The sequence below is a fragment of the Quercus suber genome, unplaced genomic scaffold, assembly GCF_002906115.3.
Source record: "Quercus suber isolate HL8 unplaced genomic scaffold, Cork oak 2.0 scaffold_66, whole genome shotgun sequence".
NCBI classification, from domain to species: Eukaryota; Viridiplantae; Streptophyta; class Magnoliopsida; order Fagales; family Fagaceae; genus Quercus; species Quercus suber.
In genome coordinates this window covers 1,229,111-1,245,981 of record NW_027069531.1, presented here as the reverse complement: position 1 = coordinate 1,245,981, position 16,871 = coordinate 1,229,111, and the positions used below count along the sequence as shown (strand labels likewise).

The 16,871-nt window shown below is 34.0% G+C and overlaps 3 protein-coding genes across 3 annotated transcripts in view; all 3 read left to right on the top strand.

The window, feature by feature from the left end:
* The first annotated feature begins 1,560 nt into the window (after positions 1 to 1,560).
* Positions 1,561 to 16,871, top strand: part of LOC112026986 (calcium-transporting ATPase 2, plasma membrane-type) — a 37,137-nt gene continuing 21,826 nt past the window's right edge. Inside the window, exon 1 of the mRNA XM_065772906.1 lies at positions 1,561 to 2,207. Coding sequence (XP_065628978.1) covers positions 2,034 to 2,207 — 174 coding nt within the window. The 5' untranslated portion in view covers positions 1,561 to 2,033. The remainder of the gene's footprint in view (positions 2,208 to 16,871) is intronic.
* Positions 10,273 to 12,089, top strand: LOC136061494 (calcium-transporting ATPase 2, plasma membrane-type-like). Its single transcript, XM_065772908.1, has 5 exons — positions 10,273 to 10,374; positions 10,483 to 10,641; positions 10,730 to 10,901; positions 11,014 to 11,312; positions 11,824 to 12,089. Exons 2-5 carry the CDS (start codon positions 10,486 to 10,488, stop codon positions 12,061 to 12,063), a joined length of 867 nt encoding a protein of 288 aa, XP_065628980.1. The 5' UTR covers positions 10,273 to 10,374; positions 10,483 to 10,485; the 3' UTR covers positions 12,064 to 12,089.
* LOC112026996 (calcium-transporting ATPase 2) lies at positions 12,118 to 14,085 on the top strand. The gene is made up of 3 exons (XM_024059664.2): positions 12,118 to 13,028; positions 13,137 to 13,295; positions 13,384 to 14,085. Exons 1-3 carry the CDS (start codon positions 12,966 to 12,968, stop codon positions 13,690 to 13,692), a joined length of 531 nt encoding a protein of 176 aa, XP_023915432.1. The 5' UTR covers positions 12,118 to 12,965; the 3' UTR covers positions 13,693 to 14,085.

Below are 16,871 nucleotides of genomic sequence, written 5' to 3'. Positions count from 1 at the left end.
ATGTCTTTCTTGCATGAATACCAAAATCTAGTAGCCAATCAGCATACATGCTAGTGCATCCCTTTTAGTTTTTTAGTTTTTTTTTTTTCTAATTTTTTTTATCACCCCTTTTAGTTTATTAGTTTATTAGTTGTTTTGGCAGGGCTATTAGTGCTACCCTATTAGTTTATTAATCTTTGGCTAAAATGCAAAACTCATCCTCTAAGTTTCACCATTTTTCATTTCAGTCCTCTAAGTTTGCATTTTATCATTTCAATCGTCTAAGTTTCAATCTTTCTCAATTTAGTCTTTCATTAATATTCCATCCATCACTACTATTCATCACCTTTATTTTATTTTTTCTTAATTTTAGAGAAAAACGTTAATTAAAAAAAAAAACAGAAAGCAAATTAGAGGAACCCAGAAAGGCTGTAATACTAGCAAATCGTGAGGAAGAGAGTGAGAGATTGACGCGCATTTAACCCCAGCAGAAAGACTCTTCCTCCGACTTGAAATAAACCAAGGAATCCACTGTGAAATCGGGTTAAAGAACCCCATAAACCCAAACTAAACCCAGGTACTCAACTTAGTGATGCTCAAGCACCCATGGTTCTCTAGCCTCATGGTCCGTGACTCCAATGGCTGAGAACACAGGCATCGCATTAAGAGATCGAGGGGGAGAGGAGGTTTTTTGGCCGGAGTCAAGTACATCTCCTGGAGCAGAGCATCGAGGATTGGCCTGAGGCGAGCTGCCAAGTAGCTTCTCTCCCTCTCGATCTCTTGACCTCTTGGTCTGTCGATCTCTTTTTCTCCCTCTGGATCTCACTTTCTCCCTCTCGATCCTAATTATTGATGGGTTAGGTAATTAGGCAGGAGTGGGTAGTGGGGTTTCTCCTTCTTATTCTTCAGATGGTTCGTGTTCTTCAGACAGGGGATGGATTGGTTTTTTTTTTTTTTCATTAACGTTTTTTAATTAAGAAATAAATAATTAAATATTCAATAAAGGAAAAACGACTTCGATTTTGGACAAATTAACAGTAGTGATGGACGAAATATTAACGAAAGACTAAATTAAGAAGGATTGAAAATTAAAGAACTAAAATAACAAAATGCAAATTTAAAAGACTGAAATAAAAAATGGTAAAATTTAGAGAATAAATTTTACATTTTAACCTTAATCTGTTAGTTATTTTGGCAAGGCTATCCTGTTCTTATCCTAGCCCAAGCTGGCGTGTAAGCCTGAGCGGCTCAAGACCATTTTTTACTACTTTGAAATTTCCCATTTTTATAATAATATCAATTCTATCTTCTTGCGTCCCAAAAAAAAAAGAAATTTGTTATTAAATTCATTTACTTTCTCTATAAGTTTTCAACTTTCTATATAGCTGTTTCTTTGTCCTTTTCAGAACACAGCAACAGTCACGTCTCATTCATTGCTACGCGTTCCCAAAACGCGTAACCCAAGTAACCAAAAAAATAAAAAATAAAAAATAAAAAGCGCAACTGTTTTAAGTAAATTTTTTTTTTATTTTTTTATTTTTAGATTATTACATTAATTTAATCTAATTGCTGGTAAGGAACACCTCAACAAAGTTAAAGACTTCCAACGTTATTTTTGTTTTGGACTCCGTCTTTCACTCAACTCCAAGAGGAAGTAGCAGACCCAGCCAGTTCAGTTACACCAATTAACCTCTTCAAGTAGTGCATCAATTCTCGGATCATCTTCTTCCTTCTCCTCTCAATCTCCGAAAAATTTCCTGTTCCATTTACTTTTTCCAAATCCAAATAATTAGAAGCAAAAAAAAGGAAATTACCCAGAAAGCACAAGTAATATTACCGTATTTTTAACTCTCTTTTGTCAGGCACGCCAGTACCTAACGCACCGACAAAGTGTGTGAAAGAAATTTCTCAGAAAAGAGAAAGGCTGCTATTTCTTCGAACTTCCCGCCTTAGAGGCCGCTTTTCTTGCAGCTTTGACAAGTTGTTCTTCCTAGTTCCTATATATGAGGCGAGGCATATTTGAGAGAGTTTTAGTTGCGATTTAGAAGGTGAAAATGGAGAGCTATATGTTAAATGACTTTGAAGTGAAACCGAAGCACTCGTCTGAAGAGGCGCTTCAGAAATGGAGGAAGCTGTGTGGATTTGTGAAGAACCCGAAGCGGAGGTTTCGTTTTACGGCCAATCTCCCGAAGCGATACGAAGCTCAGGCTATGCGCCGTACCAACCAGGTCTCACCTCTTTCTCTCATTTTATTTATTATTTATTTATTTCATTCAACCAATAAAAAAAAAATCCACAATGTCCAATTAAAAGCTTACAGAAATAGTTTCTCAAAAAAAAAAAAAGGTTACAGAGATAGAAATATTTGTAATATATAACCAAAGAAGCTCAATTTCGTATAGAAAACGAAAGAAAAAATCATTCTTCTTTTTGAAATAAAACCGCTATAGATTCTACCGAAATCACTTCATTCATACAATGAATAAAGTTGAAATTTGAAATTGGAATCTTCAATTCCTCTTTTTTTTTTTTTTTGAAAATCTTCTTCAATTCCTCTTATCTAGTGTTTATCTCGTGGCAACATCATAAAACTACCGTGTAAGGTTCAATACAACAAATGTTACCTAGCAAGTTGTTACCTATTATTATTGATAGGTAGATAAGTAATTTTAGTTGTAGGTTCAAATTAAAATTAATATCAACTAATCAACAATTATTTGTTGTGAAAATATTAGAAAACCAGCCGAATGGTTTCAATTAATTAAGGGTGCGGTTGGTGTTAAGTGAAAGTTACTACTAGACACTTAGATTATGGACACGTGTTCACTCTTGAATATGTGTCCGAATCTTGACCCATTTGAAATTTAAATCTCCAAATTGCTCTGATTGAGTCCCCCACGTAACTTCCCTCGTTTTTTAAAACCAATTTGTTCTTTTCAATTTTATAATGAGAGGTGATACGCTTACAATATTTTCACAACAAATTATAAATAATTAGTTATTATTGATTCAAAACTCACTAATTGCGTGTGTAGATTCAAAACTCTCTAGATGCATTACTAGTATAAAATGTTATGAATACAATTTCAGATTTGTTTTGGTTTGTTCAATTGAATTAAATATTCGGTCAATTTTAGTATACATTACAAGGCGTTTCGGATTCCAAAATATATAAAACTATTACTATTTTTTTATGGGAATAAAACTATTACTTTTAAAAACATATTACTTTTATGTATATATATATATATATTCTTCATAACCTTTTACTTTTAAAAACATAAAAGTTATATTTATAAAACTTTTTATTTTAAAATAAATCTAATCAAATCAATTAAACTACTATTATTTTAATTAAAATACTATTAAAATACTAATTAATTCTTTTAATACAACAAACTGGCAAACCAAAGCTGGGCTCACCGCACAAAATCAAATCATCTCTATTTCCAACATTTTATTATATTTTACTTTCATATCATTTGTTTTTTCTCTTGTTTTTTCTCATCCCCACACGTCTTCATTTCCGTCTGACTCCTTTATTTTTGTCCTTCAGCACATCTTTCTCTACACTTTTTATCTTTATCTACACATTGGCTCAAACACGCAATCTAGATTTTCCTTCTCTCTTTTTATGATTTTTCATTCACACACTCAACTTGTCTTTTTACTCTCAGGCTAGCTATCTTCTCTATTCCCTCCTCTCTCTCTCTCTCTCTCTCTCTCTGACGGATGGAGATCCAAATTTGTTAGGCTTGATTGCGTGAACCATAATGGGTCCATTTGGATAGCACTTATTGTTGCTGAAAGTTGATAAAAATTGATTGTTGCTGAAAACACTGTAGCAAAATAATTTTTAAATGTGTAAATAGTATTATGGGACCACTTTTAATATTTTTAATACATAAACAGTGCGTAAACAGTGCGTTCACTGTTCACGCACAGTAAATTTTGTCCCCTCCCAGTCAACAAGTGCGGCCAAAGAAAAAAAAAAAAAAAAAAAAAAAAATAATAAAGTTGAAATTTGAAATTGGAATCTTCAATTCCTCTTTTTTTTTTTTTTTTTTTGAAAATCTTCTTCAATTCCTCTTATCTAGTGTTTATCACGTGGCAACATCATAAAACAACCGTAGTTCAATACAACAAATGTTACCTAGCAAGATGTTACCTATTATTATTGATAGGTAGATTAGTAATTTTAGTAGTAGGATCAAATTAAAATCAATATCAACTAATTATCAATTATTTGTTGTGAAAATATTGTAAAAGTAGCCGAATGGTTTCAATTAATTAAGGGTGCGGTTGGTGTTCAGTGAAAGTTACTACTAAACACGTTAGATTGTGGACACGTGTCTACTCTTGAACATGTGTCCGAATCTTAACGCATTTGAAATTTAAATCTCCAAATTGCTCTGATTGAGTCCCCCACGTAACTTCCCTCGTTTTTTAAACCCAATTTGTTCTTTTCAATTTTATAATGAGAGGTGGTACGCCTATAATATTTTCACAATAAATTATAAGTGGTTAGTTATTATTGGTTCAAAACTCACTAGTTGCGTGTGTAAATTCAAAACTCTCTAGATGCATTGTGTGTATAAAATGTTATGAATACCTTTTCAGATTTGTTTTGGTTTGTTTAATTGAATTAAATATTTCGATATCGGTCAATTTTAATATACCATTACAAGGCGTTTTGGATTCCAAAATATATAAAACTATTACTTTTTTTTATGGGAATAAAACTATTACTTACTTTTATGTATATATATATATATTCTTCATAACCTATTACTTTTAAAAACATAAAAGTTATATTTATAAAACTTTTTATTTTAAAATAAATCTAATCAAATCAATTAAACTACTATTATTTTAATTAAAATACTATTAAAATACTAATTAATTCTTTTAATACAACAAACTGGCAAACCAAAGCTGGGCTCACCGCACAAAATCAAATCATCTCTATTTCCAACATTTTATTATATTTTACTTTCATATTTTTGTTTTTTCTCTTGTTTTTTCTCATCCCCACACGTCTTCATTTCCGTCTGACTGCTTTATTTTTGTCCTTAGCACATCTTTCTCTACACTTTTTATCTTTATCTACACATTGGCTCAAACACGCAATCTAGATTTTCCTTCTCTCTTTTTATGATTTTTCACTCACACACTCAACTTGTCTTTTTACTCTCAGGCTAGCCATCTTCTCTCTCTCTCTCTCTATCTCTCTCTCTCTCTGACGGATGGAGATCCAAATTTGTTAGGCTTGACTGCGTGAACCATAATATTTCTCTAGTTCTGTTACTGCTATTCTTCTACAACTCATGAAGCAAAAGACTACAGCGTGATTGAGGAAAGGAATGGTGGATCGATTTTGGTCTGGTCTAAAGATCCAAGTTTTAACTTTTTGTCTTTTTCTTCTGCAACAAATCCATACCGGCCGAATCTTGTATTTCGGCCGAAATCAACCGAAACAGCCCGGATCTCCCGAAACACACCGGAACAGGCTGGAATCTTGTCCGAGGTGGAATGGAGGGGCTTGCCGGAATGAGATTTTCTGGCCATTCCGGCCGGAACGGAACGATTGTTATTTAAACAATTGTTTTCAGTGTTTAAGGCCCCTTTCAGTACATCTACTCAAACACATATTTTCAATTTTTAAACAATATTACATATATTTTTACACATTTTTTTATACACACATATTTCTATTTATGTTTTTAAAAACATATTTTCAGTTTAAATTCATGTACTAAACACTCTTTAAACAGACTTGGACATATTTTTATACGTTTTTTTAACCATATGTATTTCTAAAAAAAATATAAACAGAACAACATTAGTCATATATATATATATATATATATCTGATTAGCAATTATGGCCAACAGCAGCCGTTGCACAAATTTATAGTCGTAAAAAAATTTAATACGCATAATTATTTTTAAACTAACTTATTTGGTCTATTTAAAACATGATCATCTTTACATGCACCCTGAATACTAAAGTAGAAGGGAACATGACTATCTAAAAAGTAAAAAAAGGCAGCAAGTCACATTTTAATTTGTGGTGAGAAAACTAGCCACCTTTTGGACAATTTAGGTGTTGTTTGTACCGGTTCTTATATCTTCTTGTTAATAATTGCATTCCTTGACTTACTCTTTTTTTTTTTAGAGACTTTGGATACATAATGGAAATCCAGATACCTGAATTCCTTTTAGGTGTTGTTTGTACCGACATGCAAGTTTGGCTTTGAATTTTTATTTAAAAAAAAAGAAAAAGAAATTTTGTATCTATTTAGTAACCTTGGGAGAAATTGGGCCAATAGATCTATTACTATTATTATTTATATCTATATTCTAAATATTGCTGCGTTTTTATTGAGCCACCTAGCGGCCACATTACCCACTTATTTTCTGCATCTTATTTTCTCTTTCTAAACTCTTATTCTCCCTATTCAAAAAAGAGAAAAAAAAAAACTCTTGTTCTTCCTATTTAGTCCACATTTATTATTTCACTTTCTTCAACTTTTTCCCTCCCATTTTATTTCTCCATTACTCTCTACTTTATCTCCCCATTACTTTCTATTTTATTGTTATACTTTGTCATTTTCTCTTTCTTATATTTTGACCCTTCCTCTCCTTCGATATCATTCCTTGTATTCAATCCATATTTTCTCCACAAAAAACTGAGTACTTACTTTCTGATGATTTTTTTTATTAATTATGCGTTTTGATATTGTGTTTTTTTTAATTTCCCATTACAAAGTCTCCTCTCTCCCTGTTATAACTATGGTTGAATTTTGATTTGGGTTATTACTTAGTTTTTTTTGGAAATAAGAATTTGTGTCTATGTCAAAACACAATCTATATGACTATGAATTTGAATATGCCTACCAATTTTTTGAGTAATAAATTATTATAAAGTCTATTTTTTTTTTTCATTTTAATTTCGGTTAAGATAACATTGTAATTTTATAATGAATTTTTATTATTACGATAATCTCATTATTCATTAAGAGATGAGCAATTTGAATAATAAATTTGAAACTTGTAAAGTTAGTTGTATGTAAAATATAACATATTACAACCGAAGTTAGAAAAATAAAGTTCACCTTAAAAAAATATTAATCAAACATACAAAATATAATGGTATGATATATTTGTACTTTGTAAAGACAAAAAGATAAAGAATACTTGTGAAAAACTTTTAAAATAAATAAATAATACTTGAAGTAATTTTATATGATTTTCTCCCATTCTTTTGGCTCTTGCCATTGGCTTGTTTATCATTTCATGCTTAATCTCATAGCTTTGAACCATTTTTAATTATGTCTGGTGCTTAATAATATCGTCGTCCAAGATTGACATAAACATCAACACTACCGATATTCCATATCTGATCCGATCAAATGTATATTGAGATGGAATTTTCAGTCACGGCTTAATCAATCAAAACCTCTTTGTTTTTGATTGGCCTAGTATCACAGTTCACAAATATTATGTTGTAATCGAGTGGGAAAAGACCATGTTAAATAATCACATTAGCCAGTAATCCAGCTTTGGAAACTGAAGAAGCTAACTGGTATCTTGACTCAACTTTTCCATGAAAAAGTAATTGGTGGAAGTGGTAACATGAGCTTGATCTTAGAAAGAGAATCCTATGTGAATTTAACATGAATGAGCACTTTGGTTTAGAATAGAACATGAATTGGATTTCAAAAAAAAAAAAAAAAAAACATGAATTGTGTCATGAAGTTTAATTAGTATTTTATTTTTAGACCTCGTTACTAATCATGAACGTAACAGGTAGGAGTTGGTTACTTGATAATGTAAAAATCCCTGACGTATTTTGAATATGGGTTAGGGTGCCTTTGGCAATGATTAACAATCTATTTAAGAAAAAGTTTGACACCTGTCAAAATATTAATTGTTTTTTTTTTTTCCTTAAAACTTTTTTAAATGGATTATTAATCATTGCCCTAAATCATCCATTAGTATTTCCCTTTGAATATTTCCAAAATAATTGTGTTTCATTTTTAAATTCACATACTCTGAGCCTCCCCCTTGGGTTGTATTTTACGTTTCTTAGTCCAGTTACTCTTGTAGTTCTTATATCTTCTTGTTAATAATTGCATTCCTTGACTTACTCTTTTATTTATTTTTTTATTTTTTTACGACTTTGGATACATAATGGAAATCCAGATACCTGAATTCCTTTTGTGCAGATGGACTAACAAAACCAAACTGTACAGAGGTTATGATCGTAACTCGGTTAAAACTTGGGAGACTAACTACTTTCTATTTGAGTATTTAGAGAAGTTAAGGGTTGCTGTTTTAGTTTCCAGAGCTGCATTTCAATTTATCCAAGGTAAGTTTCTTCCAGGTTAATGTAAATTTAGATTATATTAAAAGGTTCTCCATTCTGACTATGATGTCTGCAGGCGTGCAACCAAGTGACTACACTGTACCTGAGGAAGTTAAAGCTGCAGGTTTTGGAATTTTGTGGTGAAGAATTGGGATCTATTGTTGAAGGTCATGATTTGAAGAAGCTGAATACTCATGTGGAGTAGCTGGTATTGCAGAAAAGCTCTCCACTTCAACCCTCGATGGGCTTACTACTGATAGTGATTTGCTGAATCGCAGACAGAAGATTTTTGGAATTAATAAATTTACTGAGAGTGAAGGCGGAGTTTTCTTGGTATTTGTTTGGGAAGCCCTTCAAGACATGACTCTTATGATCCTTGGAGTATGTGCTTTTGTGTCTTTGCTTGTTGGCATAGTTATGGAAGGATGGCCAAAAGGGGCTCATGATGGCCTAGGAATAGTTGCAAGCATCTTGTTGGTTGTTTTTGTCACCGCAACAAGTGATTATCGTCAATCTTTACAATTCAAGGATTTGGACAAGGAAAAAAAGAAGATTGCTATTCAGGTTACGAGAAATGGATATAGGCAGAAGATGTCAATATATGACTTACTTCCTGGTGATATTGTACATCTTGCTATCGGTGACCAAGTCCCTGCTGATGGACTTTTTGTTTCAGGTTTTTCTGTGCTAATTGATGAATCAAGTTTAACTGGGGAGAGCGAGCCAGTAATGGTGACTGCCGATAATCCTTTTCTTCTTTCTGGAACTAAGGTTCAGGATGGATCATGCAAGATGATGGTTACTACTGTTGGAATGAGGACCCAATGGGGAAAATTGATGGCAACTCTTAGTGAAGGTGGAGATGATGAAACCCCATTGCAGGTAAAATTGAATGGTGTGGCAACAATCATCGGTAAGGTTGGACTTTTCTTTGCCATTGTGACTTTTGCAGTGTTGGTGCAAGGATTGATGAGCCGTAAATGGCAAGATGGAACTTACTTGAGGTGGTCTGGAGATGAAGCTTTGGAAATGTTGGAATTTTTCGCCATTGCTATTACAATTGTTGTTGTTGCTGTTCCAGAAGGGCTTCCATTGGCTGTAACATTGAGCCTTGCCTTTGCCATGAAAAAGATGATGAATGATAAAGCACTTGTGCGCCATTTGGCAGCATGTGAGACCATGGGATCATCCACATGTATTTGTAGCGACAAAACTGGGACACTAACTACCAACCATATGGCAGTTGTAAAATCTTGCATTTGCATGAATGTCAAGGAAGTGAGCAAACCTCTTGATGCTTCCAGCTTGTGCTCGGAACTTCCAGATTTGGCTGTGAAAATTCTGCTACAATCAATATTTAATAATACTGGAGGAGAAGTTGTTGTAAACAAAAATGGCAAATCTGAGATACTAGGAACACCCACTGATACTGCTTTGTTGGAGTTTGGCTTGTCACTTGGTGGGAATTTTCATGCTGAGAGACAAGCATCTAAACTTCTTAAAGTTGAGCCGTTCAATTCTGTGAAGAAACGGATGGGGGTAGTACTAGAGCTTCCTGAAGGTGGTTTACGAGCCCACAGTAAAGGTGCTTCAGAGATAATATTGGCTACCTGTGATAAGGTGATCAATGCAAATGGTGAGGTTGTTCCCCTTGATGAAGCAACCATTAATTATCTAAACGATACAATTAATCAATTTGCTAATGAGGCACTACGAACTCTCTGCCTTGCTTATATGGAACTAGAAAATGGGTTCTCTGTTGAGAATCCCATCCCAGTTTCGGGGTATACTTGTATAGGAGTAGTAGGTATTAAAGATCCTGTACGTCCTGGTGTTAAGGAGTCTGTTGCAGTTTGCCGTTCGGCTGGAATTACTGTACGAATGGTTACAGGAGACAATATTAATACTGCAAAGGCTATAGCTAGGGAGTGCGGGATTCTCACAGATGATGGTATAGCCATTGAAGGTCCGGAATTCCGGGAGAAAAGTGAGGAGGAAATGCTCTAAATAATTCCTAAACTTCAGGTGATTTCTTCATTTGTATTTATGGAACATCTGCAAATTGATTGGATCACTCGATAATAAGTATGGTTTTTTCTAATTAGTAACAATAAGGTTTGACTTTATCTATAGGTGATGGCTCGATCTTCACCTCTAGACAAGCATACTCTAGTGAAGCACTTGCGTACCTCATTAGGTGAGGTTGTTGCTGTAACTGGTGATGGAACAAATGATGCCCCTGCACTTCATGAAGCCGATATTGGACTAGCAATGGGCATTGCTGGAACTGAGGTGAGCATATAACAATGTTGTGTAATATTCCCATATGAAAACATAGGCACACATTGTGAACAATTCAACTAATCTTTACTAAATTCAGGTGGCCAAAGAAAGTGCTGATGTGATAATTCTGGATGATAATTTCTCCACGATTGTGACAGTGGCCAAATGGGGACGTTCAGTTTACATAAATATTCAAAAATTTGTACAGTTCCAGCTGACTGTTAATGTGGTTGCATTGATTGTTAACTTCTCTTCAGCTTGTCTGACAGGTTAGAGAAGCCCACATCCTATTTGTTTTCATTTGGAATTTGCCTTCATTTTATATCAAAAGAACCATTTTCTCATTTCTGCTAATACCTTTGCATAAAATTGTGCATTCAGGAACTGCACCCCTTACAGCTGTTCAGCTATTATGGGTCAACATGATCATGGATACATTGGGAGCACTTGCACTTGCAACTGAGCCTCCAAATGATGACCTGATGAAGCGGGCACCAGTCGGAAGGAGAGGGAACTTTATCAGTAATGTCATGTGGAGGAATATCTTAGGGCAATCTTTATATCAGTTTGTGGTAATTTGGTTGCTTCAGTCAAAAGGAAAAGGGATATTCGGTCTTGAAGGCCCAGATTCTGATCTGATTCTGAACACAATTATTTTCAACTCATTTGTCTTTTGCCAGGTAACTTTTCTGAAAGATCTACAACAATGATTTGTCATAAACCCTGTTTAATTAGTATAAATTGATCTATGTTAATGGGAAATGATGTTATCTTTTGAAGCCTAAAACCAAGAGTTTTGCTCCATTTCCTATGATAGCAAAGTGACCTAAATAGGGTGTCATATAGATTGCTAAAATAGATTCAGGTTCTGAAAAACTGATCACCACAATTCTCTTTTCCACTTTATCAAATGGACTTGACAAGTTTTCCGCACGTCCTGTGCAATTTAGTTCAAGACACTAATCACTGGTACTCCTCTTTTTGCATAGAGTTCCTTAGTTTGCATACTTTGCAGAGGATTTAAATTTATTGTTGCAACTTTTTGCTTAAACACGTGCATTTCTCTAAATTACTCTAGTAATTCACTGAGTCACAAAGATTAGTGAACATTGAAGTATTTTCTATTTCTTAGTTATAAGATATATTAATTAGCTTACAACAAAGTGGTTTGATTTGATTTGATTCTTACAGATTTTTAATGAAGTAAGCTCACGTGAGATGGAGAAAATAGATGTTTTCAAAGGCATACTGAATAACTATGTTTTCGTGGCCGTCCTCAGTTGCACTGTAATCTTCCAAATCATAATAATTGAGTTCCTGGGAACGTTTGCAAACACAACGCCTCTCACTTTTGCACAGTGGTTCCTTAGTGTCTTCGTTGGTTTTTTGGGCATGCCAATTGCTGCTGGCTTAAAGATGATCCCAGTATGAGAATCTCTCTTTCCCCCCCCCGCTCCCCCCCCATCCCCCCCCCCAAAAAAAAAAAAAAAAAAAAGAAATTTAATATATGAACTCAAATTTTATTGGCCTGAAGTCCCCTCTTTGTTATTTTAATATACAAAAAGAGATAAAAAACCTTGCTAGGAGTGGCAGTCACAACCAATTATGAAAAATACCTTGGTTTACTCACTTTTGTGGGAAGGGGAAAAAATCAAAGCTTTGGTTATATTAGAGAAAGGATTTGGCACAAAATGTAAGGTTGGAAAGAGAGGCTATTGTTACAAGGTGGAAGAGAAGTCTTGATAAAAGCGGTATTACAAGCCATGCCCACTTACACCTTGGCATGTTTCAAACTCCCAAAAAGCGTATGCAAGGATATTTAGTCCTTAATTAGGAAATTCTGGTGCGGTTATAAGGGGGAAGCACGGAAGGTACATTGGGTGGGATGGAAAAAATTATGTAAGCAGAAGTGTCAAGGAGGATTGGGGTTTAAGGATATAGAGAATTTCAATTTAGCCATGTTGGGAAAACAGGTATGGTGGTTGCTCCACAACAAAGACTCACTATTTTACAAGGTCTTCAAAGCGAGGCATTTTCCCAATTGCACGATATTGGAAGAGGGGGTGAAAGAGAAAGGATCATACGCTTGGCAAAGTATTTTACAAGCTAGAAAGGTGGTTAGTTTGGGATCAAAATGGAGGATTGGGGATGGGAAATCAGTTCAGATTCGTGGCGATAGCTGGCTGCCTGACTTGCATTGTAGCCGTGTCATATCTGCCCAGAAGAATTTTCCCAATAACAGCCGGGTGTGCGCCCTTATAGATGAGGACAACAGGTGTTGACTTGAAGAAATTATTCGTGATGAATTCCTTCCTCATGAAGCGGAGGCAATCATGAGGCTCCCTTTGAGCGTAGATGCCACGGAGGAAATGCTCAAAATAATTCCTAAACTTCAGGTGATTTCTTCATTTGTTTTTATGGAACATCTGCAAATTGATTGGATCACTCAGTAACAAGTATGGTTTTTTCTAATTAGTAACAATAAGGTTTGACTTTATCTATAGGTGATGGCTCGATCTTCACCTCTAGACAAGCATACTCTAGTGAAGCACTTGCGTACCTCATTAGGTGAGGTTGTTGCTGTAACTGGTGATGGAACAAATGATGCCCCTGCGCTTCATGAAGCTGATATTGGACTAGCAATGGGCATGACTGGGACTGAGGTGAGTATATAACAATGCTGTCTAATATCCCCATATGAAAACATAGGCACACATTGTGAACAATTCAAGTAATCTTTACTAAATTCAGGTGGCTAAAGAAAGTGCTGATGTGATGGCTCGATCTTCTGTGTATTCACAACACCACGCAGCTCTCACCATCTTCTCTGTACTCAACACTCTCTCTTGCAACACAACAGCCATGAAACCTTTCTTCCTCTTTTTCTTCTTCTTCACCTTCTTTTCTCTCTCAACCCAACATGACCAAAACCAAAACAACTCCTCACTCTCTCTCTTTCCCTCCTATTGCTCTTCATCTCCATCCAAACACCTCCTCAACTGTTCGGGGGAATGGCTGACATGTGTTTTGATAGGAATGCAATTGAGATCGGACGGCTGATAGGGAATATGGTGTTTGAGCTTGAAAAAGGAGTGGAGATTGTGGTGGAAAAAGAGCGGGTTTTAACTGACGTGGGACGTAGGGTCCACTGTAATGGAATTGGACGGTCTGAGAGGCTTGGGGGGACTGCCAGTAATATAATTGGGAATATCCGTCAGCAAAATCAATGGGTGGAATTTGATCCGGCAAATCGTAGAGTTGGGTTTGGTAAGGCTGATTGTAGCAGATCAGTAGTGTAAGCTTATGAATAACACTATTGAAACACAACATCAGAAATGATGTCATTTCATGTTTACGTACAAGCAATATTGTAATCGCTGATAAAAAATAGCCGTGTTGTATTATAAATAAAGTTAAGAGCAATGTGATATGAGGATGTGAATTATGTTATCATTTTTTTTTTTTGGTGAGAAAGATTTCCTTGTCCCTGTGCAAAAACTAGTAGTGTCACAGAATAAACAATTTAACCAAAAAAAAAAAAAAACACCTTCATGTTCATGTTGCTCAACTCCCCTACAGCTAGATTTGTTAGCTTCTTGGAAAACATGTTTTAGTGTCACCATCCATATGGTCGTATTAGAAAGGGATCTGCAATCTAAAATCCAACTTGGTTATGAGGAAAAGAGAGCGAATGAGAACTTAATTAACTACAAAGATTAGGCTCTTTTGTAGTTATATTCTGATTATGTAATATATTATAAATCTGATTTAAAACACTAGTATTATTATTTTCATGTGTGTTCTAAGGTTTAAGATTAGCAAATTCTAAATTTTTTCCCAGTTTTTATATCAAATTGATCTGTTATTGAGATTTTTCTTTGTGTTTAAAAAGGTCACGATATTGTTAAGATGGTTATATTTAAGTTTATTTCAGTTGGGTTTAAGGTTAGGGTGCTCAAATTTTTATTTTAAATGTGAAAACAAGAAAAATAAAATAAAAAATATTATAATGATTTTTTTAAATCATAAAAGAATAATGTATTTTTTGAAAATCATGCAATCAATAGTTTTTAATATAAAACTCTAGCATAAAAATATTCAATTAATGAAGTTAGTATAAGAGCATTCACGTCATGCTCCATGCATTTTTAACCAAATTTAGTATAAAATTCTCACTTCTCCCAATATTTCACATGCTATTAGGGTGGTAAGCAGATATATGGCTAATCCTAGTTTAAAAAAAAAAAAAAAAATGTAATAGTAAGAAGAAGCAATACTATTTAAAAAAAGTAAAAAGACGGCAAGCCGCTTTTCAATCTGTGAGGAAACATTCCACTTTTGGACCATATAAGTGTTGTTTGCACCGACATGCAAGTTTGGCTTTGAATTTTTTTTCTTTGAATGAAATTTTGCATCTATTTAGTAACCTGTGAGCGATTAGGCCAAAACTATAGATCTATTATTAGTATTATATTATATAAGAATCTGTTACCTTTTTATTTTATTTTTTTACTTTTCCCTTTTCTATTTACCCAATGAAAAAAAAAAACAAAAAATAAAAGTTGATGATTATTTTATGTCATGATGGGTATTTAATTATTTTATTAATCTATTAGTTGATAAAAACTGATGTGTCACTTAAAGTATATAATATTATTAAAGAGTTTCACATAATATTGAATTATTTCATTGAATTTTGATTAATTTGTGGTGAGCAATATATAATATATTTTTACATTTTTTTTACTTATCAAAAAAAAAAATTATTTACAAGGATTATTTGACATACATCATCATTAATTATGATTTTTACTTTTATTTAATATAAAAAGTAATTTTATGATTTGCCAATAGTCATAGAGCTCAACAGACATTTTTTAATGTTTCAATGAAAAAGTCCCGAGTTTAAATCTTCTACTCCTAATTATCAAACTATCAAAAAACAAATAGAATCTTACAATCCTCAAAACCCCCTTATTGGTTCTACTTAAGATCTTGATTTTAATAATCATGGTCATCGTAGCTCTGCTTTCCTCAATGGCTCGGCTCATGGTCGTAGCAAGTCATCCATGGGAAAATTTTTTAAAGTTTCCTAATGACTACTTTAGAAAAAATTTCTGGAGTACTACTATCCAATAGTCAACATTTTTGTTCAAGCCTAAATGTGATATACAACCATCATAAATAGTAGCCCTTAATCTTGTCCGAACCATTTCAGCCATTTGTCGGGATGCAAAGTGTAACAAGGGTCACAGTTTAAGGTGCAAAATGTGCATTTGAAAAGTTTAGGATGTAAAAGTGTGATAGTTCCTCGGAAATCAGTAGGCTGAAAATCTGGGCGTTAACGATCTAGAGGCTGTTGAAATTCTGAAAAAGGAAACAAGAAAATTAGAGGAGACGGTGGAGGCCGGCCAAGAACTCTCCGATGGCTATAGTTAATTTTTTTGTGATTCCAAGTATAATGGAAAAAATGTTTGAATCCCTTTCCTTCTCGTAGAATGCTTATATAGTGTGCAATGAAGTGGTTATTTCTTTTTTGTAACTTCTCCATTGTTGCGGAGTCTGAAAAACTTGGAAATAACTCCTGTAACTGCATGGAAGTTATATTGTTTGGCTTTATTTTCTCTAACCGTTGTTGGCAATGGTTCGTAGTAATAGAACTATGATTTCTCTTCCAGGATGAATTTGCCCAGGATGCTCTCCTAGGACGAGATTGACCAGGACACTCTACCAGGATGATCTCGCCTGGACGAGCATTTTAGAGAACATGCTTTGGATAGGACGAGCCTCGTGGATGAATCATCAAAGTGTAATCTGAAATATAGTTTAGGATAGTCAAGTGTAATTCTTTCTAAATTTTTTTTACATTTTTAACTTTAACTTTTTATTTTTAAAGTATTTTTTTATTTAATAGTTGAGATTAAAAAGTTATTTTTTCTAATTTTCTATTCTAATTATTTACTGCTGTTACAGGAGGTGAAATATCCTAGTTATTGCACTTTATGACGCAGCAATTACAAACCCCACACGGATTTGAACTTCTTGTGAAATTCGTTGATTCCTTTCTCCTTAAGTTTCAACGTTCAACTGTCTTTTTCATTTTTTTTGAATGTGTTCAACTGTCTTTTTCAGAATATGGCAGTAGTCATCGCGTCATTCATTGTACGCGTTTCCACCAAAACGCGCAACAAAGAGGGCGATTGGGTTCGGCGTCCACGTTTATCATCTCAGCGTTTTCT